Source organism: Alligator mississippiensis, chromosome 3 (genome assembly GCF_030867095.1).
Source record: "Alligator mississippiensis isolate rAllMis1 chromosome 3, rAllMis1, whole genome shotgun sequence".
Lineage (NCBI taxonomy): Eukaryota > Metazoa > Chordata > Crocodylia > Alligatoridae > Alligator > Alligator mississippiensis.
The window spans coordinates 24,286,528-24,309,341 of record NC_081826.1 but is presented as its reverse complement, the minus strand read 5'-3'; the positions used below and the strand labels follow the sequence as shown (position 1 = coordinate 24,309,341).

The 22,814-nt window shown below is 42.5% G+C and overlaps 1 protein-coding gene across 1 annotated transcript in view; it reads right to left on the bottom strand.

The window, feature by feature from the left end:
* Positions 1–6,428: 6,428 nt before the first annotated feature.
* EXT1 (exostosin glycosyltransferase 1) overlaps positions 6,429–22,814 on the bottom strand; it is a 246,426-nt gene continuing 230,040 nt past the window's right edge. Inside the window, exons 9-11 of the mRNA XM_006272156.4 lie at positions 20,520–20,680; positions 14,524–14,695; positions 6,429–11,502 (exon numbers count right to left, since the gene is read on the bottom strand). Of these exons, the coding sequence (XP_006272218.2) occupies positions 11,317–11,502; positions 14,524–14,695; positions 20,520–20,680 (519 nt within the window). The 3' untranslated portion in view covers positions 6,429–11,316. The remainder of the gene's footprint in view (positions 11,503–14,523; positions 14,696–20,519; positions 20,681–22,814) is intronic.

Sequence of the window (22,814 nt, the reverse complement as noted above, 5' to 3'; positions counted from 1 at the left end):
CATGCAACCGCCAAAAAGTTTGACACATCGTGCACACGCGCACACACACACACACACACACACACACCCCAGAAGAAAATTTCAATTATTATCAAGCTGCAAGTCAAACTATCTTTCCTTGTGTTACCAATAAATGCATGAAAACAGTGTGTAACACACTGTAAACTGTTTACCGTGTAACACATTGGATTTGGTAGAACGTTTTGGAAGGCATCTTGGCACAAATGTCATCCTCCCACTGAGGCTGACTTGTTATGAAGAGTGCCTGTGGGGCTCAGCAGACTGGTAAATGTTGTTAGTTCTTTTAGTTGGTATGACTGAAGGAGAGCTGCTTCTTTTTCAGACTAAAGTCAAATAAAAATTGGAATAATTGTGTTAAGTTCAAAGAAAGGGAAATCAATGAGGAGCTTAACAAATGTTTTGGTAGTGTAGAAGTGGCGTTGTTGCTGTGATGGTCCAGGAAATATACACAAGGCAAGAAGTCTTGTGCATTCATATCTTTTATTGAAAGGGTACTGTGATACCCAAAAGCATCTTTGGCCTCATCCACACAAGCATGGACATTTGTTTCCCCAGGGACAAGAAGCAAGCAGCACACCTTGTGCCGCTTCTACTTGTCCCCAGGGCATGCCTGTCTCACGCGCCCTCTGGTGCATGGCAAGTTAGCCTGGGTGGGATAGAGGAGGCTGGAGCCCACACTGGGTTGGCCCCAGCAGCCTTTCCTGGGGTCATGGGGGCCTCCCTAGGGCTTCAGCAGCAGCAATCCTGACGTTCAGAGCCTGGCTGGCAGCTTGAGCATGGCTCCAGACAGCTAGGCTCCAGTTTTGTGGGGTGCACGGAGCAGCACGAGAGGGCAGCACTTTTTTTTTTTAATGCGGGTTTCTTTGACCCCAGGATCCACCCCCCCCACCCCTGCACTGCTACCTCGCAGTGCAGAGAACAGGTGAATGTGCGGTGATGTGTCTGCAGCACCGCATACCACACGGGCGCACTTGTTTGAACGCGGCCTTTGTGTCTATCCCAACCATGCAGTTGATCCAATAAAGACATATCACCTGTAAGAATTTTTGCTTCAAGGTTAATATATCAGATTTTTCTGGGCTAACCAGCTACCCTGCTGTTTAGCTGTTGAGTACGTCTTCACTTACTTTTGAAATAATGCAATAAACAGAATTCCAATCATAGTCGACACCATGAGGTCCACCTGCAATTCTGCCCCAACATGCATTTTTCTTCACATTTATCACCTTTCCATTGCTCTTCATGATGACTATGGCTTTTTAGGCTCAGATTTTTCAAAAGTGACTTGTGGCTTGGGGGGTTTCAATTTTGTGTCTACCCGGTTGAAGAGACCTTAAAATCATCTTTTTTTTCAGGAAGAGCTTGGAAAATCAAACCCCTTAAAGGTGTCTCAACTGGAGATCCCCCCCAAACCCAAGATCATTCGTTTTGAAAATGTACATGAACTGGTCAAATTCTCAGCAGTGCTCACTGTCCAGTGGCCCCATTTATTGTTCTAAAATCTAAATATGACCTATCCTGCCCAGCGCAGGTCTATGTAAATATAAACAGGAATTGTCTTTGGAGCAGGCTCAGCTGTGGTACGATGTGCTTCAGTCCAGCTAATCTGTTTCAGTAGTGTTTATAGACGTTGCCTGAGGCCATTATTCTGCAAAGTCAGGCCCCAGCCACTCCCAGGGCTTTGGGGGCCTGATTCTGCAGGACCAAATGGCCCCAGGTGCTGTTCCCCAGTCTGGGGCTCACATCTGCAAGAGGATTATTTTTCACGAGTGTTTCCCCACTTGCAGATGTGTGCCCCGAGTCAAGGCAGATATACATGCCAGAGGAATTCCCTTCAGGGGTATTCCCGGGGCATGTCTGCAAGCACCCTGCAAGGAAATTCCTATGGTGTGCAGTAAGCAAACAGATCTCTTTTTCCTTAATTATAATTGTTCTGTGTACAGTTGTAAATTACACTGGTGTCTGGATTGGACAGCCAGCCAGCTCTCCTAGGGTGGCTGCCGCAGTAGGTGGTAATGCAGTCCCCTATACAGCGTCACAAATTGTGACTACCTTGGGTTGTGGCAACACTTTTGGGCACTTGGAGTGCAACTATGGGCTAGGACATCTGTTTGCTCACAACTTATGCCATCTGTTTACCCCCAAAGACACTGTCATTAGAATGCGAGTGGCCTGGTTTTATCATTGCTCTTGCTATTTTTACCGTTGCTGGAGCTGCAGCATCTGGAAATCTGAATGGCGACAAAGTCAAAATGCCAGCAGCTGGCTTTGAAAAAAATTAAAAAACATGTTCTGGTTTTGCTTGTTTCGATCACAGTAGTGAGGAACTGTTTCTCTTCTCATGGAGGTTGATGCAAATCAGGAGTAGCTACCCTGAAAGCAACAGACTTTCATAGGCATTGGAAACAGCAGAACCAGACTTTAAGAGTCAAGAACAAAAATGTCTTTTTGTTTTGCAGTGGCTACATCATGCCAGGTAACAAGCCATATTTAGTGTAAGATGTGCTCGGCATCTCATAATAGACTGCCAACCTCCTCCCCTCCCACCGCCGTTCTGTACCTGTCATTTGCATCAGGCTGGTAAAACTGCACATTAACATTAGTCTCTGTCCTATTAAAGCAGTCACTGGACAATGAGTCCACTGGGTTATCTTTTAATAAACAGAGATTAAGGAAAAGCTGAAAAAGCCTGCATTTCCTTAAAGGTGATCAGGTGTAGTGTGTGTCAGTTCATTGCACTGCCTTCTCTCTCTCTCTAATGAGGGGTCTGTTGATATTGGATCTACCCCAAGATGATCCAAATGCAATGAATTGTCTATGGTGCCTGGCAGTAACTGATATGGGGCAGTGTATGTAATCCTTTAAAGTTGACCAACTGTCTGAAATGCAATCTCCCTGGAGTCATGAAATACATCTAGCTCATTCCAAAAACAACTAAACACTGACAATTTTTCTCAGTCTCTCTCTGCATGTAGGGTCAGATTCTGATCTTAGCAACACTAGAGTAAATTCAAAGATATTCAAGGTTTGATCTTGCACTCATTGAAGTCAATGGCTAAAATCCCGTGGACTCCAGTGGAAGTAGATCAATTGTCTTACTTTAACTGTGGGTTGTCAGGGTAACCAAGGAGCAAGGCCTCCCTGTGATGAAGAGTTGGCTTGCTGTTAGGTGGGGGGTTTTGCTGCTGTGCAATACAGCTCCAGAAGTGGGTACTATTGACCAGAGTACGGATGCATGCAAGCATGCACTTGCTGAGAACATCTTTCAGAAATGATGCCTCTCTAAGTAGGGATTTAATGTAGCCAGTAGTGGAAAGGAAGTCTGACATCCTAGAGGCAACATTGCAAGCAAATGGAGGGTGAAAATGACCCCAACAGAATTGTGCCTCCTTAAGGGCGGTGAAATGTAGAACAGAATTGGGTAGAGTAAGAAAGATCAAGATCCACCATAGGTAAAAATAACACTTTTAAATGTGCAGCTAGTGACAAACAGCAATTCCATTCAAAGGGAAAGAGGGATATAAACTGTTGTTCTTTCTAGTAGATAAACCATTTGGTCCTAAGCCTTGGCCAGTAGCACAATTATGTCGACTTCAATGGTACTATGCCAGAGGCATAACAAGGCAGCCAGGTGCATGGGGCAGAGGTGACTTTTGGCAGTCACAGTACCACCAGTGTGATCATGAGACCATAGCGGCAGCTGGGTACAGAAAAGTAACATCACCACGGACTGCTGCCCGTTACCCTGCCCTAGTTAGGTTGCTGCACTATTCAGCTTTATCCCAGCTTGCTGCTCCTGTCCATAACCCACCTTTATGCCAGTGTTAAGAACAGGCTTATACAAACGATCTGGTCCTACACCTGTGAAACTTATTACAATCTGATGTAGTTATGCTGTGAAAAAATGGAGTACAACTACATCACTAGAAGTCAGGTTTGTGTAGGTGTCATGTGGTTGCCCCTATCCTAAAGTAGCTCAATGCAAACCAGCTATTAGTGGCCTTCTTACCACCAAGTGGCAAAGCACTGTACTACCACCTACTGTGGCAGCCATCCTAGGAGACCTGTCCGTCTATCCAATCCAGACACCAGTATAATTTACACTTGTGTACAGAAAGCATATACATTACACCAGTGTTGGGTGTCCAGGCCCTTGGTGAGTTTTTGTTGTTTTGTTTTTAACGATGAGCTCAGAAGCTGATGTTGGCATGTCTTTGTGAAGTATCAAATAAAGATTTATTAATTTCTTAGAGCGTTTTCTTGTTCTTTAATTCATTCTATGAAAAAACAAGAGAACAACTATTAATTATAGAAAGGTGGGAAACTTGGAGCTGAAACGAGGAGGAAATAAAATACAGAGCATGATGCTTCAACTCATTACTCATGGGAAAAAGAAATGCAATGACATGCAGCTAACCTGCAGTAAGAGACTGCCTGGAAGTACTCACAGTGTAGAAGGAATGTAAAGTACTGAGGTAGCCATAAATCCAGTGGAAGAAAACTAAAGAAAAAGTTTGGAGTAAGGCTCATTATTTGGTCTCCTTCGTTGGCACCCCAATAGCTTCTGTCATGTTGGTGGAAACTTAAATTAAGAACATTTGGTTCCCTCTGACCATATTGTGTGAACAATTGACTACCCATGTAAAAGGGTCAAAAAATGCATCTAGCTTTCAGCAGAAGACATTTTCTTTTCCCCAATAATATTGCTGGTGGTTTAGAAGAGGAAATAAATTGTTGACCAGTGCAAAGCCACTTTAAAAATATTTCTTACCTAGTCAGTTCCTGCACAAGCAGATTCACATATAATTTTCCAAAAATCCCTGCTGTAGGAAGCGTATTGTTTGGTCAGTATGACCAAGCAACCTGAAGATTACTCCTTAAAAATTTTGAGCCCAGTCCTTAACTTGTGCACGACAGATCAACTCCACTGACTTCCATGAAAGGGAAGTTAACTTACAGCAGCTAAGAATTTGGCCCATATTTTCTTATGCTGAGCATGAATCAATATTAAAACACATCTTTCTAGTATAAGATTAGTAACAAAAATCTCAGTCACCATTTGATACTTCATTTTGAGGCAGACGCCAAGTATCTGAAGGATAACATAATGGGAACCTAGGTCATTGAAGTCTTTAATGAACAACACCCTATGCTCTGGGGAGCTGTCAGATGACTATTTAGCGTATATGACTTGAGAGGCTGCTTTATTCAACAACACACAGCCCCGCAGACCCACCTGCTTTCTCCAGCCATTCTTCAAGTAAAACCAGTCTTTTTTTTTTTTGGTTGTCAAAGCAGAAGGAGCGACACTTTGTTGCCTAATCCTCACTTCCATGGTTTAAACCAGAATTTATAATGGCGCTAGCCCTGGAAATAAGTGTGAAGATTGAACTGATGGAACAGCCCTACAAACTGACAAAGCAACCAATCCACAGCAGAAAGACTCCCAGTCCCAATCAACAGAAAGATGCCCAGACTCAAAGCTCCAGGGGCTTTGGATCAGGCCACACTAGCTATGTAAACAGGATTTCTCAAGCAAAGGAGGTAAATTCGCTTACTTGTAGGTAAGTTTGTAAAGCAGAATGGCTGGGCCTTGGAACCAAAAGAGCTGCATTAGCATGGAACTCTGCCAGGTCTAATTAGATCCTTAGACTGAACCAGACCAGTAAATGGCCTGTTTCACTTATGCATGTATATGAAGCATGCATACATATTTATACAGTGATTGCCATTACAAACCAGCACTTGCTAAGCTACAACATATGAGACAATTGTGATATTATATTCAAATGAAAGGCACCAGATTGAATTTTCAGGCTATAGGGAAAACCTGCTTTCATTCTTAGACAGTAACCATTCTAAATGATGATTTTAAACAGTTCCATTGTGTGAGTTTTTGCTATAGCTATTATTGTACATCATTCGTGATACATTATATATCTATATGACAAGCAGATGGAATGAATACATACATCCTGAGCAAACTTTGAGGAGAAAATAGGTACATAAAAAAGCAATTATTAATAATTACTTGAAATTAAGAAATAAATTATAATAACTGTCCCATATTTACATTTGCAAATACCAAAAGGTTGTTACACAAAAGATGGCAATCAATTGTCCTTTATGTTCACTAGGAACAGGCCAGGGAGTTGCTTAAGTTACAAGAGAGACTGAGATTAGATATAGGGAAAAACCTTCCCAATAGGATGTGGAATCTCCATCTCAGAGCGTAAGTCAGAACAACACTTGGCTGGGCTGGTTTGGACAGGGATGATCCTGCCTCGAGCAAGTGGTTTGGTAGAATGACCTCTTGAGGTCCTTTCCAGCCCTATTTTCCTTGAATCTCTAGCTGTCAGAAGTAGAAGCAAGGTTAGGGATTCTTCATTACAAATAATAAAACACACTGCAGCAGAAAGGTATGTCATTTATTAACAATTTGCTTTTTAATAAATTTGAAGAAAAAAGTCTTTGGTGACACTATCTATAAAAACAACCTATCTTAGATGGTAAACCTATAACGTTATACAGGTTAATGAAGTAAATCAAGTGATATGGCTTTGTAATTTCTCACTCCATCTTTTTTCTCTCACTCACACACTTGCTTTAGGTTTAATTGCACCGTGTTGTCAATAGTCAAACAAAAGGGGAGAAACAGTTAAAAAAAAGAAAGAAAGAAAGATGTGGCAGCACTATGAAAACAGTGGTAATGCATTAGAAAATTTCCCCCAAAATGTACATTTTTTACAAAATAAGGTATATATTTTTTGCTTTACAATTGCCCATCTACGTATTCCCAGTTGGATTCTTTATCCCTGTCAGTCAGACACTATACATATTTTCTCTCAAAATAAATATACAACGTTATGTACACTGTCACAAGGCCTATTTGATAACCCCTAATTTCACTGTGAAACAGTAACTAATCACATGGACAAGGGAGCATCCTAACGTACAATATGGGCTGACACTGACAGCTCAAAGAAATGAACTACTGTAAAAAGGCATGTGAAGACACTTAAAATAGTGTAAAGGCCCACTGGACTTCATTGTAAATCATGTGAAACACACAAAGCTTGGAGCACTCTGCTTCAAGTGTTCAGAGGACAGCAGCTCTGACCCTACCTTGGGCAGCCCACAGGCACCTGCACAGGACCGGCTGACTTCAATCATGGACCCATCTTCCATGGTTAAGTCAATGGAGTTCTGTGCTGGGCCAATGCAGGATCAGGCTGACTGCCAGTGGTTTGTGTATAAAATGCTAAAGCTGCAGGTTTTGACAGCAAAGCCAGACTGGAAGAAAACAAATCCAACCCATCCTTTCTTTGCTGCAAGAGAGCTTGATTTGAGGATATGACAACTCAGAGATGATTAGCAGAGGTATTAGAATGGCAACAGCATGCTGCTGTTTTGTTTTAGATATGAGAAGAAAGACAAGTATGTTGAATTTTTGGCAGGGGGAAGAAAGGGTCCTTAAAAAAAAAAAAAGGCTATATCTAGCTGAATGTAGGCTGGTACTTTCATTGTCTCAATGTCAAATCATCACTTCCAGTCTTGAAATAATGTATTTTTGGTAAATGAGCTATTTTAAAAGGCGCTCATTGGTGAAAGATTAATTTCTATGTCAAACTTGGCTCTAAAAAAGAAATTGAAATCTGAAAGTGATCAAATCTGTGGTGGTTTCAAGGTAGATCAAAGTGCTCAATAGCCAAGAATTAGCACTAGGGCATGTTCATTATGAAATCATTACAAAGCTTAAACATCCACACTTACAAAAAGTTATGGTGATAATTAGAGTTTTTCAAAAATGGAAAGAGGGTGAATAAGATCTTACACAGACCCTTGGGGCTGTGGGGCTGGCCAGGCACTTTCTAATCTTGGAAGTTTGCCCTTACTTTTGTGTCCTGCTTTTCTAATGATTAAACCCTCTTCCAGCAGAGGTTCCATTCCAATTACAACCAGCCAGTTTTGGGGTTTTTTCTTTTTTAAATAAATTCAATTAAAAATTCATTAGTTCTCCCAAATGCAGATCTTTATTTTTATTCTCTTTTAATGGCACGGATCTATTCACATTCAGCCATCCATCTCACCCCTGATTAAATTAAGGTCAGTAACCTTTGCTAAAGGCCACATGCGTAACACTCCGTCAAGTCATCAGGCATTCAAGTACCTGTTAAGTGAAGGCTAACGTAGCCTGCTGTTAACAAAAAATAAGCCTAAAACAAAACAAGAGAAGAACAAGGAATAACCCTTGTTTGAGCACCATTTGAATTAAGGGGAGGAGGAAACCCCCCCACAATATACTAATTCCTAACATGAGATAAAAGGGAGATTTCATTTGCTACAGAAACAACATAGCTCTGTACAATGTGGTATGGGTCTGAACCATGCCTAGCCTGCTTTAGGAACACTGTTTGGTCATCGTTGTGGATAATGCACAATGTTCTGAATGAAATCTGCATCCAACTTTCAACATTTAGCTAGGAACTGAGTCTCCACACATAGGCAGAAAGATCTATGGCCATTATCAAGATTGGCTGGGAGACGCATTCTTTCCTTGAGAGATGCCTATGCCTTGGTAACATGCTACAAAGAAAAATGCCCCATACCTATCTGAAACCATTTGGAGTTAAGCCTTGCATTGTTACTTGTGTAATTAGTGATCTGTAAACAGAAAGAGCCTTGAACGATATTCAGATCTAGCCCCATTACATTTGTTTAGCAACTTCAAGAAATTGCGCATTAAAAAAATATTAGCAAGACCATGTCAGATAGATTAAGCCCCAAAATTTCACCTTCTGAATTTAAAAGATGGATACTATCCACTGGCTTTTTATTAAAAACCCACCCTACTTTTGCCAAGTAATTTCATTCAATAAAACAAAAAGCAGTACTATTGTCATTGTTTTTGTACAGTGAATTAATAAAGCCCATAGTCTCCTCCTGCTGCCTACAGATCCATTAGCTAACTCCCGAGCTACAGACATTCCTGCTAAAACATCTATGTGCTTGTCCAGAAAGTAGGACAAAAAAACAAAACGGGAGCTGTGCTGATCCAGGCTGATATGTGACCACATTTTCAAAAACATAAGCCTAAAGATAGGCCAAAGATAGATTTTAGCACCTAAAAAAGTGGCCTTATTTTCCAAAGTAAGAAGGCCAACAAGAACAGTTGGGTGATCTCCACTTTTGAACTTTAGGCCAACAGAGGTTAGTCTTTTGCTTCGATTTGGCAAAAAAATTAAACACAACAATTAAAAAAAAAGACCAAGGAAAGCTCAAAATACCTCAACAATGTCTTTAAAAGTTTGGCTCAGACTTACAACAACAGTCAGGAACTGAACTCTGCCCTAACTTCCTGTGTTCTCCCTGGTTATTGCAGTTCATACAGAAAGAAACACATTGTTTGGAATGTCCTGATATGTCACTAAACAAGAGTCAATAACACTTTGCAGTTCGATAGCACCTTTCAGTAGAGGAACTTGTGTTTCCCTGTGAACACTAATTCATTCAGCTTCATAATCCCCCTGTGAAATAGGCAAATACAATTATGCCCCCTTTTTAGAGATGGGGAAACTGAGGCACACAGCAGATCAGAAACTTATCCAAAGCCATGTAACAAGTCATTGGTTGAGCCAGGAATAGACCGACTCCAGGACCCCATGTTCTAACTACAAAGCCATACTCTCCAGGCCCCGAATTAACTACCTAACACAAAGGTTTGGAGGTAAGGAATGATCTGCCCCATTTTTATCTGGGGGCACAGCCAGACCTTCTCAGTTAAAATTTAACACACTTTGTGTGAGCGATGAGTACTAGAAGCACCCCGAGAACAGCTCATGAGAATGAGAGTGTTAAAACATTTTGAAAAAGTGCTGGTTTACCTAGTCGATTCTGTTGTTGTCTTTCTAATCTCTATCCACGTTCGTGCTTTCTTGCCCCAAGATGCAACTAGTTTGTATACTACAGACTGGCTGAAATGCTTCTGTTTGAAATGACAAACCCATTTTTTAGTAGAAATATTACAGAAAAGCACCAAGAACAAATGCCTGGGTTTAGGGGCCAGATTCTACCTGGAATTACCCTCTGGCAAATTTAGGGTAAATCCATTCCCATCCATATAGTTATTTTAAGTACCAGAAAGCCTTGAGGAAGGAATCTGGCCTTTCCTTTTCACTCCTACAAATACAAAGTGCCTGGGCTGAGTTGATTTTCTTCAAACATTTGTAAAAAACAACTAGTTTCAGGCAAAGTATTTTAATGCCAAGCCCTAGAAACCCCTTGTAGTTCACAATCAGATTCCTACTTTTCCTTTCCTTCCTCCTTTAAAACAAGGGGATTAAACCAGAAATGTTGATAGACCCTTAACTACCAAGACACACATAGTGTCACTTTGATATATATGCCCCCACAAACAAGGAGGAGGAACTCATGAAAACCACAGCTTATCCAGCAGTGTAGCAATGCCTGTTCATAACAGGGACTAACTAACGAGCAGAGCATCCAAATTATAGCAACCATCCTGATGTTAAAATGATTTGTTATGAGTCATTCCTTCATGATTAAAAGGCATTGGATTTCTGCTGTGCATAAATTCCTCTCTCACTTCAATCTTATCTGTTTTGTTCCTTGACATCAATCTTTCCCCCTGTCCGCCATTTAAAAATAGGTTTTATTGGTTTTATACCCCAAACAGAAGGATTTTAACTCTGTTGTACTAAATGGATGTTCAGCTTCCTCTCTGAGCAATGGAACTCTATACATTAGCAGCTGTTAACTTGAGTAGTGAGAAAAAAAAAATCAGCTCTAAATGAAACTTAATGTTTAATTTCTGTCCTGTTTGTGCTCAATTTATTTTCAAAACTGCTGCATTTTCTCCCTGTGAGATCTGAATGTTTTAACTTCGCAGGGAAACCCGAATGAGAATTGCAAAGATAATCAAAATACGTGTAAAGGAAGGAATGGCAACTTTGAAATATTCACAGCCAACACAATTTTGATTAAAGAAAGAACTCTGTTTTTAATAGTTTTTTGATCATTAAAAAAGTTTAAACCTGCATAGCAATCATTTCAAAAATAATTATTTAATGTTCCATAATGAAACTGTACACAACCTAGTCTTGAGCGACAGTAGCCCGTGAGGTGGTTTGAATCAGTCCAGAGCAATGAATCCTTAAGGAGCCACAAGTCAGCTTTCCATTTGCATGTACTTTTGTCCTTGGTACAGTCTGGCTCCAAGTGTCAGTAGATCTGCACTGGGCAGATAGTATAGTTCAGTCCCCTCAGCAGGGCTCCTCAAAGTCGTTCAATGTCTCGATATTTCTTCCTCAGAATGGAGACCTGATCTTTAAAGAGGACAGGGTCAAGCCTCATCTGAGAATGGATCAGCGGCATATAGCCAAACCAGCTGGCAAAAGTGTTCATACAGCTCTGCCGCTGGGCAAAATGATCGGGGTCAGCCCAGCGGGAAGCCCTGGAAGTCTGGATGGAGAGAAAGGAAACAATAAGTCATAGTGTCAACCAAGCTGTGTAAATGGCAGGAGGTGCAGTGGTAATGACATGGCAGTGTGAAGCGATGCCAGGACCATATCACCTTGCTCTAAAACTTGAATATTCGGCTGAGATGTGGCGAACAACGTACACACTTGGTAGCTATCCTTCAAGTTACATGGAATAATTCTGACCTCAGTAACAGCTGGTCAGCTGGTTGGCCCTTGCGAATAATGAAAACACAAAGTCTACTGGCTTCTGATGGTTATCAGACAGCATACGGAGCAAAATAAGTCTGGCCAAACCACATGAAACTTCTCAAGGGGTTAGTCCTGAATATATTTTTTATTTCAATCCAATGTACAATATATTTTTGATAGAAGAAAATAAACCTTTTCTGTTTTCTTTTCAGTGCATGCTCATTTTCCAAGGAGCATGCAAACACTTGAGCTAGAGGTACAAATCCCAAGCCATAGTTTTAAATACACATGCCTAGTGTGCACACACCACAGCGTGACAGCTGCAAACTGGCTGAAGGCCTCACAAACTCAGGGCCCAATCTGACTGCCACTAGTGTTCATGCAAGCTGGGTGGGACCACAAATGCTTCAACCTGGAAGCTGCTGCTGGAGTCAATTTGCTTGGAAATTTTGAGCTGGGGAGCATCTGACAGGCGTCGGCATTCAAGACGAATGTTTTGAAAGTATTGTAGGTCCAGAATCCATTGTCTGGGCCCAATCAAAGAGTGTTCACAGGACACTCATCTAATTTCAGCTTGACTCCTAACATACATTACCTTATTCATACATATAAGTATTGGCATGATTAGAATTTCTGAACATTGCCTAAAAACAAATTCACACTACAGGAACTCAGCGTTCATGATGGAGGAGCCAATACAATACATAGAGAGGCAGGAAAAGGAATCATAGAAGCCTTTTTATTATATCCAACCTTCTGCTAGTTACAGTACTTAACCTGAACATAAAAACCACATTTTGTGTTTACCCAAAATACTAATGGGCTAATTTTCAAAAGTTCTAAGCATCCACAATTCCTTTTAAATCCTGTAGAAGCCGTAGGCACTCAGCATCTCTGAAAAATCAGGCCCTAAAAGCTTTGAAGGAGCTATTATTCTCTATTTGGAAAATAATGCACCTGAACTATATGAAAAAAAACACTCTCAATCCAAAACAATTATTTAAAACAAGCTATAAGTGCTCAGAAAGTGCCATTACAGTCTGTTTTGTGCCATATTTCTACAGCGGTTTACTTATGTTTCCACTGCCATTTAAAAAAAACCCATAAATTCATCTCAAATTGTGCTCATTAAAACGTTAAGAAAGTGATAAAATCAGGAAATTTCAAGTGAAGGCTAAGAATTGATCTATACCACAGGCTGGACTAGTTCAGCTCAAATGATAGGTTATAATGTGCATTGATCTCAGACTCTTGATTATACATAATCACTACAGGGCAAGCCAGCAACAGGGTCCTGAAGGATTCTAGGAGACGTTTCAGCCCTTACCATTGAATTTCCAATATGACCATTAATCTGTGTCACATCATTAAGGGCCAGATATTTTTATTTTTTATTTGTCTTTCAAACAATCATGAATATGGCCCATTACATTTCCTAGAGCTGCAGGAACAATTCATTTTAAGAAAGCTGTTGTTCATGGTTCACACAAGACACAAGCCTCTGAGACAAGTCTGTGTGCAGTCCTAAGCAAAGAGACAAAATCTGGCTCCATGTACTGGTGAGGCTCTAGGGGCCACCTCCTACAAGAACCATGTGGGTAGACCCGTGCAAGGACCCGTTGACAGCACTGGAGGGCATATGGTTATGCCATTAATAAAATCATATAATACCCTTTACCTGCATGAACACTGCTTAGGCAATGCTGGTCCCTTCCCACCCCCCATCGCCTCCACCCCAGTGCTGTGGCAACTCAGGCTGTACTGTACATGGAAAACTGAAGAGGAATGCCAAGGCCTAAAAGGAGCGATGTCCTTTATTCCACAATTCAGTCAAGCAAGAATAATAAAGCCCAATGCCATGCTCAGTCCACCACCTTCTGAACCCAGGACCATCCCTACAAGCCCTGTCAACTCACTCCTGTTCAGCATATGCCAAGAGAGACACCATGAGATACCCTACGCCATATGCCAAGAGCAGTAATGAGGCATGCACCATGGATCCCTCTAAACTATCTTTTCTGTCTCGTGACTTAGGCACAGGGGAAGAAGGGTGTATGGGGCTTGTTTTTCTGCAGGAGTCTCAACTTAGACAGGGAGGCAGAAAAAACATGGCCATGTTGCCTTGCCCTACAAGCTGGATCCCATTTTTGTCAGAGAATATGATCCTTAACTAACAACTGGACAAGGACATCTGTTCACTCCGAAACTCATTCTAAAATGAATATTTTACCTATGAACCACACCAGCCACTGAGCGATCATATTGTGTCAGTTGTGAAACAAATACGTGGATGGTTATTCTTTACCTCCTCAAGGAAATAAAAATAAAAATGACATCTATTGTGACATAGCTGGAGATGACTGCTCCAATTGCACTGAGAATATGATATATTTTTAAACAGCACAGAGATTGCTCCATACCTTAAATTCATTAATAATATTTTTTGAAACACCCTCAAGGGTTTACTTGTGCTTCTAGCATGGCACAATGGGTCTGGGTCTAAAATATTAATTAGAGAACTCAAGTTTTCTCAACTAAAACTCAGCTGTCACAAAAAAAAAAGCTGCATGGATTTTAGATCACCACAAGTAAATAAAGCAATGCAGGAAAATGAGGAAAGGAAGCTGTGTTCCATAGACATTTGTCATCTCTATTTTTAGATTCTTCTTCGGTCTGTTAAAGATATTCTCAAACCTATTTACATTTTTTTTTCAGACAAGAAATTGTGAAAAATAAAGCAGACTTTACAACTTATCTGGAATTTACTTTACTATGATGATTCAGTAAGGTAGAATACATTCCAGATACATACCTGTCCCATCATGGTCTCCTTATATTGTTTTTTCTGTGTTACTTTGATAGGAGGCAATTTTGTCACAGCTGACACCAAAAAATTCATTAGAATGTCTTCACAATTGGCCAGTTGGTCCACCATATTTTTTAGGTTGGCAGGCAGGTAATGAGTGTACAGGTAGTGATAATATCTGGAAAACCAACAACAGGATTATTAATGTAAACACTGCTTTGCTGGGGTCTAGGCACTCCAGAGGATTTTAATCTCACTTGAGCCCCTAATTTACTGTTCAACTTTGGGGAAATCACGTGACATTTCCCCCTCATTCTCTAACACACAAATAGGTAATAAAAAGCATATCTGAGTGACATTGGGAACTGAACTGTTAGGGACACAAGAACTAAGAATATCACCACGTGTTTCATAGGTTGCTTTCAAGTCTTAAGCAAGATAACTGAACATTTGTATTTAGAGTGTCTCATATTTTTAGTAGCCAAGGTGGATGAAATGGTAAGGAAAGGTTGGTGTGGACATAAGGAGATAAAATAGCGTGTGATTGGAAATTATCAGGAGTCTGGACAAAACAACCAACAAGATGAAGTATTTTTTTACCCAGAGCATAGTAAATATGTGAAATTTGTTGCCATGGGAGGTTGTAGAGGCAGATGATATAATTACATTAAAAAAGGGATTAGACAAATTGACTGACGAGAGGTACCTTAATAGCTATTAAAAAAAACAATCCAGGATGAAACTACTAACATGCCTACTGATGATAGCTGATGCAGGGAAAGTATGGTAGGGGATGGTATGCCCTGTACATAAACTCTCCCTCTAAAGCATCCACTATTTGCCACTTCTGGGGGCAGAATACTGGGCTAGATGGACCATTAGTTTGACCCAGTACGATGTTTCATACATTCTTAAGTTTAAATTGTTCCCCCAGATCCTGGTGAACACCCCTGATAAACTTATAGGTGGCCATCAGATCACCCCTGAGCCTGTGCTTTTCCAGGCTGAAGAATCCCATAGCTCTCAGCCTCTCGTCATAAGGTCTGTTTTCCTGACCTCTGATAATGTGCGTGGCTCTTCTCTGGACTCTCTCAAGCTTCTCCACATCCTTTTTGAATTGTGGAGCCCAAAACTGGATGCAGTACTCCAGCTGCGGCCTCACCAAGGCCGAGTACAACGGAAGAATGATGTCCTGGGATTTGCTTGAGAAGCATCTATGGATGCAAGCCAGGGTTCTGCTCACTTTGCTAGCTGCAGCATCACACTGCAGGCTCATGTTCATCTTGTGGTCAATCCTGACCCCCAAGTCCCTCTCGTCTGCAGTGCTAGTCAGCGTAGCACTGCCAAGCCTATAGACATGCTGCAGGTTTTTCCTCCCAAAGTGGAGAACCTTGCATTTTTTTGGTGTTAAACACCATCAGGTTCTCATCCGCCCATTTCCTGAGCCTGTCAAGGAAAGCCTGGATTACCACCCTGTCCTCAGGTGTGGGTGCTTTGCCTCAAAGTTTGGTATCATTGGCGAACTTGGCCAGTCCACTTCTGACTCCAGTGTCCACATCATTAATGAAGAGTCTGAACAAAATAGGTCTAAGGACAGAGCCTTGAGAGACCCCACTGGTTACAGGGCACCATGACCATCGACTTCCATCAACCACCACCTCTGGGTCCAACCATGGAGCCAATTCCCCAGCCAGAGGATCGTGGTGGACCTGAGGCCGCAGTTAGCCAGTTTTGCCAAAAGGTGATCATGGGATACCAGATTGAAGGCTTTTTTAAAGTCAAGATATATGACATCAATCTCTTCCCCCATACTGTCCAGCCAGGGGGTTGGACCAAGGTGGTCACAAGGGCCCCACCACACCAAGGTCCCCTCCTCTCTGGGGTTTTGCAACAGGTACAAACCTCTTGCAGCCCCAGCAGAGCCTGCAGAGATGCCAGCTCCTGCAGGCAATGGAGGGTTACCCACCCCTATTCTCCCTAAGACGAAATGCAGAGTGCTCATCACGGGAGACTCCCTCCTGAGGGGCCAATCTGCCTCCCTGGCCCCCTAGCCCGGGAGGTCTGCTACTTCCCGGGGGCCCACATCAGGGACATAGCAGAGAGGATCCCAAAGATTATCCAGCCCTCTGACCACCACCCTATACTCCTTATCCATGTGGGCAAGAATGACATGGCTCGGAGCAATCCCAGCCAGGTCATGAGAGACTACAGGGCTCTGGGAGCGGGGCTTAGGGGCACAGGTGGTCTTTTCCTCGCTTCTCCCGGTTACAGGTCATGGGCTGAGGAGGGAGAGATGGGTTGAAGAAGTTAACCAAAGACTGTGGCGCTGGTGTCATCATGAAGGCTTCAGCTTCGGCTTCCATGATCACAGTCAGCTCTTTGGTGAGGGAGGCAGTGGTCTGCTGGGGAGAGACGACCTTCACCTCACTCTTCTGGGGAGGAGGCTCTTCTCAGCCAGAGTGGCTGACCTGCTCGACTGGGCTTTCAACTAAGCCCGCCAGGGGATGGGGGAATTACTGTCACTGCTAGCCCACTGGGCAACCCTTGTAAATCCAGCAGGCTAAGGCACTTAAGGGACCCACCCCTACCCTACCCCCAGAACGATCTGTAGGGAAGGCAAGGGCCTCCAATGGGACACTTGCCTGCTTGTACACCAATGCCAGTAGCTTGAGGAATAAACAGGAGGAACTGGTCCTCCTGCTAAACAAGAATGACTATGACCTCATAGGGATAACGGAGACCTGGTGGGACTCCACCTATGACTGGGCCACAGATATAGATGGCTATACCCCATACATGAGAGATCGTGCAGACAAAAGAGGTAGGGGTATAGCTATGTCAAGGACAGCTACACATCCCTCCAAATTGACACTGGCACCCAGGAAAGATGACTGGAGTCTCTCTGGGTCAAAGTATGTGGGGAACATGGCTCAGGGGACATCATGGTAGGAGTCTACTACAGACCTCCTAAACAGAAACAAGAGCTGGACCAGGAATTCACCAGGGAACTGGCTGAGGCTGCATGCTCTCAGTGCATGGTTGTCATGGGAAAATTCAACTACCCGGACATCTCATGGGAAGAGCACTCGGCCAAATCCGGTCGGTCACAAAGCTTCCTCACATGCGTGGACAAGCTCTATCTGACTCGAGAAGTCTATGGGCTGATGAGAGGTAAAGATTTGTTGGACTTGGTACTGGCCAAAGGGGATGACCTAGTCAGTGACCTAAAAATCGATGGAAAGTTGGGTGATAGTGACCGCGAGCTGATCACCTTTACTATCCATTGCAAAGCTGGCAAGTCAGTCAGCAAGACTGAAGTCCTCGACTTCACAAAAACTGACTTTGACAAGCTCAGGAGGCTTGTTGTCAAGGCCCTAAGGGACCACAACTCGACAGGAAGAGGAGTCCAAGAGGAGTGGTTGCTCCTCAAGGGAGCACGCCTGATAGTACAAGGGACGGCCATCCCATCTTGGTGGAAGGGTAGCAAAAGGGCACAGCAACCCCCTTGGCTCAGCAGGGAACTTGAGGACCTGCTACGCCTCAAAATAGAGACTTATAAGGGATGGAAGGCTGGAATTACCATCAAGGAGGAGTACTCAGCACTGGTCCGTACCGGCAGGGAGCGGATCAGGAAAGCCAAGGCTGCAACCAAGCTCCAACTGGCTTCACATATCAAGGATAACAAAAAGTCCTTTTTCAGATATGTAGGGAGTCAGAAAAAAAAGCAAGGGTAACATTGGACCCCTGCTGAACCATATGGGACAACTGATAACCAACACCCAGGAAAAGGCCAATCTGCTTAATGGGTACTTTGCGTCGGTCTTTCATCAGTTCAATGGGACCACCCTGCCTAGCAAGATGCAGGACAGCCAGGGTGAGGGCATATTTATACCTGGCATCAGTGTTGACCTAGTAAAGGATCACCTTGAGAGGCTGTATACTTTCAAGTCAGCTGGTCCTGACAGATTACACCCTAGAGTACTCAAGGAGCTGGCAGGTGTCATAGCCCAACCATTGGCAAAAATATTTGAAAACTCGTGCTGCTCAGGTGAAGTACCTGAAGACTGGAAGAAGGCCAATGTGGTACCCATCTTCAAGAAGGGGAGGAAAGTAGATCCCTGGAAGTAAAGGCCAATCGGCCTGACCTCAATCCCCAGTAAGATTCTGGAGAAAATTATCAAGGGGACCCTTCTGGATAAGTTGGCAGAGGGCAACATCCTGAGGGATAGCCAACATGGGTTTTTCGCAGGTAGGTCTTGCCTGACCAATCTCATCTCCTTCTGTGACCAGGTGACATATCACCTGGACAAGGGAGAAGAGATTGACGTCATATATTTGGACTTTAAAAAAGCCTTTGATCTGGTGTCCCATGACCTCCTCATAGAAAAATTGGCTAACTGTGGCCTCAGCTACAACAGTCCGATAGCTGGGAAACTGGCTCTGAGGTTGGACCCAAAGAGTAGTGGTCGATGGTAGCAAATCATTATGGCACTCCATGACCAATGGCGTCCCCCAAGGCTCTGTCCTTGGACCGGTTCTCTTCAACACCTTAATCAACGACGTGGACATTGGTGTCAGAAGCGCACTGGCTAAGTTTGCTGATGACACTAAACTTTGGGGCATGGCATCCACACCTGACAACAGGCTAGTGATCCAGGCTGACTTGAATAAGCTTAGTAAGTGGGCGGACACAAACCTGATGACGTTTAATACCAATAAATTCCAGGTACTCCACCTCTGGGGAAAACAACCCACAGCATACTTACAGGCTCAGCAGTGCTACACTTGCTAGTACCACCGCTGAAGGAGACTTGGGGGTCATGATTCATCACAAGATGAATATGAGCCACCAATGCAATCTTGCAGCTGGTAAAGCAAACAAAACCCTGGCTTGCATCTATAGATGCTTCTCAAGTAAATCTCAGGATGTCATCCTCCTGCTGTACTCAGCCTTGGTGAGGCTGCAGCTGAAGTACTGCATCCAGTTCTGGGCTCCGCAATTCAAGAAGGATGCCAAGAAGCTTGAGAGAGTCCAGAAGAGAGCCACACGCATGATCACCGGGCAAGAGAATAAGCCATATGAAGAGAGGCTGAGAGCCACGGGACTCTTCAGTCTGGAAAAGAGCAGGCTCAGCGGGGACCTGGTGGCTGCCTATAAGTACACAAGGGGTGTTCATCAGGAACTGGGAGAACGTCTGTTCACCAGAGCGCCCCAAGGAAAAACAAGGACCAACGGTCATAAACTCCTACAAGACCATTTTAGGCTGAACATAAGAAAAATGTCTTTACTGTCTGAACCCCCAGGACCTGGAATAGACTCCTTCCAGATGTGGTGCAGGCACCTACTCTGGACTCATTCAAGAAACGCTTGGATGCTTATCTTGCTGGGATCCTTTAACCCTAGCTGACTTCCTGCCCCTGGGGCAGGGGGCTGGACTTGATGATCTTTGAGGTCCCCTCCAGCCCTAATGTCTATGAAATCTATGAACTGCAATGTGTCACTGCACCAAAACTCAAGTGTAGCAGGAAGACTTGACAGGTCTAGTACAAATAAAGGTCAGTTAACAAAGACACAGAGCTGGTCTGGAAGTAACCTCAACTCTTCTACACTACAGGCCATTCAGCCTTAGAGTTTAATGAATTCAGAGCTTCTTTGAAGTGTATAATTCCTGATGTTAAAAAGAGCAGTTAGACTGCCTCAAAATACAAGCAACTTCAAAGAGGCCCAGCGAACACAGTAATGATTCCCAGATCCCCAGAGCCAAACTGGGAATTTAAATTATTACCCCATAAAAGAGCAACTCCATCTATTATCTTCCTATATTTTTCAATTGAATGTTCTTTTTCTTTCCAGCAGAAACTTGTGTGCGACACATGTGGTGGTAATAGCCATATGATAAATTCCATCTTTAAGCATTACCTGGCAACAGAAACTTTGTTTTTAAAATAAAAAGATGATGAACTAAGTCACACAGGCTTAGAAAGATGTTTCAGTTTCTTACTTGTGGTAAATAGCAGCTCCTGTCAATACCATGGAATAGTCATTAGTCCATTTGGATGTATATCCCCATCTCTCTTTAGTATTGTCCCAAAAGTGACTGCGAGCAGGGTACCCTACAATCCTCTCTGGAAAGCTTTGCCATACTGTAAAGGCAAAATCCACCTGCAGGTAAAGACACCATCAAATGAATTATCAAACAGTTTCAATGCATGTCAACAAAACAAAATATTACCATGCCACTAATTCATAATTCAAAATCTTGGAACTGTTGCAAAACATTAATTCTGTGTATTCATCAGTAAATTAAACTGACTGCTTGACATTTTGCCCTGTAATTATGCACATTATAATGCTTTCTGTTAAAAGAAGTCTTGAGCACTAAAGTGCTGCTTTAACATTTGGAAGGCATGCCCTTTACACATCAAACCTTTTCAGGTAATGCAAAGATTACCCAAGGTGGGTGTATTTATACTTGTGTGTGACATAGGTGGTGGTAATAGCCGTGTCATAAGTTGCACTTTTAAGCATTACCTGCCAACACAAAGCATTTATAAATCAGGAGTTAGACACCAAACTCAAACATTGGCTCAAAAATCATAAGATTTTCATATTAAAATAAATAAATATATTTAGATTGCATTCATATTTTCCTGTGTGATATCTGAATCTTGGGCTGTATTAAGCCTTTCTCTGCAACTATAAGGGTTGAACTTTACTTTAAAAAATAAAGGATGAGATTTCTATGTATTCACATGATTCCAGGAGCTGGGGCTTGAGGAAAAAAAAGTACTTTCTATTGTGAGACTTACAGTAGAACTGTGGGAGCTGGTAACACTATTATGTCCTCTCTGCTATATTTTATTATCTCAAATTTCTGAGCACTGAATAAGTTGTGGAGCTCAAGAAGCTGGGACCCCGGCAAGTGGAAGAAGAGGTACGTGATACTTTTGTGGGTTATTTTTTCCCTCATTTCATCCACCCAATCATTTCTTCTACCCCAAAGTTCAGTTTGAGATGGGTAAGAACACATCTGGGAAGATGTGCAGGTGTGTTTATTCGATTGGGAGCCGTTTCGGATGGGGAAGGGAAACTCTTCCTCTCAGCAGCTGTTGCGTTCTAAGGGTTATGTGTGGACAAGCCAGGATCCATACAAACATCCAGGTTCAAGCTGGAGTGGTTTTGCTACATTTGTATCATTTCCAGCCTGTCCTCAGTGGCTGTTAGAACTTAAAAGCAACCATGCGCACCTAATCAGCAGCTCCCCTTTTGAAAAGGCTCCAAATATACACGTGTCCATGCCATATGTTTTAACTGAAAATTTCTGGTATCCATTAATTCTATTTCTTAAAAAAAGCAAAAGCCAGCTCTATTCGTCCAGGTCCAAACCATGCAGAGTAACTTAGTTATACCCAGATTACACACACAACCATAAACTCCTCCCCAGAGCTTGAAGCTCAGGCTAGATTCACCCAAAACTCAAGATGACAAACTCTGGCTGACCCTTCCAGCAGTGCTATTCTGGAAACATATTAGCTACAGCATCCTAGAAGAGTTAACATCTCTTGCCTTGAGTATCAGATCTCTCTCATTTGCAAGTTATTTGATGAAACAAAAGAAACACATGCCTACTGCAATATGAAGTTGGAGCCTTGTTCTTTTCTTTCTAGTTGTTTTAAACTGCCTGGAAACAACTTGAAAAAGACATGGCACATAAAACAGCTATTCTTGTAGCAGTTGTGATCTGATCCAAACCGCTAACACATGGAAGTATAAAGGTTTTTGCCATAAAGGTCTTTCCCATGAAACTTGACATATGTTTTCTCCTGAGATTCTCAAACTTGTCTAAAGAAGATAAACAAGAAACTAACTACATCTAATGCCCTGCCTCATGTATCGTTTAAATATCTGCTTGGTAGCAGGGAGAGGCATTAAAGCAAACAGTTCCCTATGAGAAAACAAGGGCTACATTACATCTCCTTAAAAAGTAACTGATCCTAGATACTATTAAGCAGCATTACCACTCAGCTAATGATCAGGAGAAAGCAACTGAGCTTCCAGTCTCTTAAATCCCTAAATCATTCCCAACCCATGCTGATTTCTAATTACTTCCCATACATATGTCCCTCTCACCATGTGACGGACCACTTTGGGTTGTTAGCCTTAGGAATGAAAATAAAATGAATTGTGCACCATTTCATGACGAATGAAAAATGTTTGCTATCACTAAAGCTGAGCCTGTAGTGGAAAACAGTGAATACGCCTCAAATCTGAAAACAAATTTCAACTTGACCTTTCA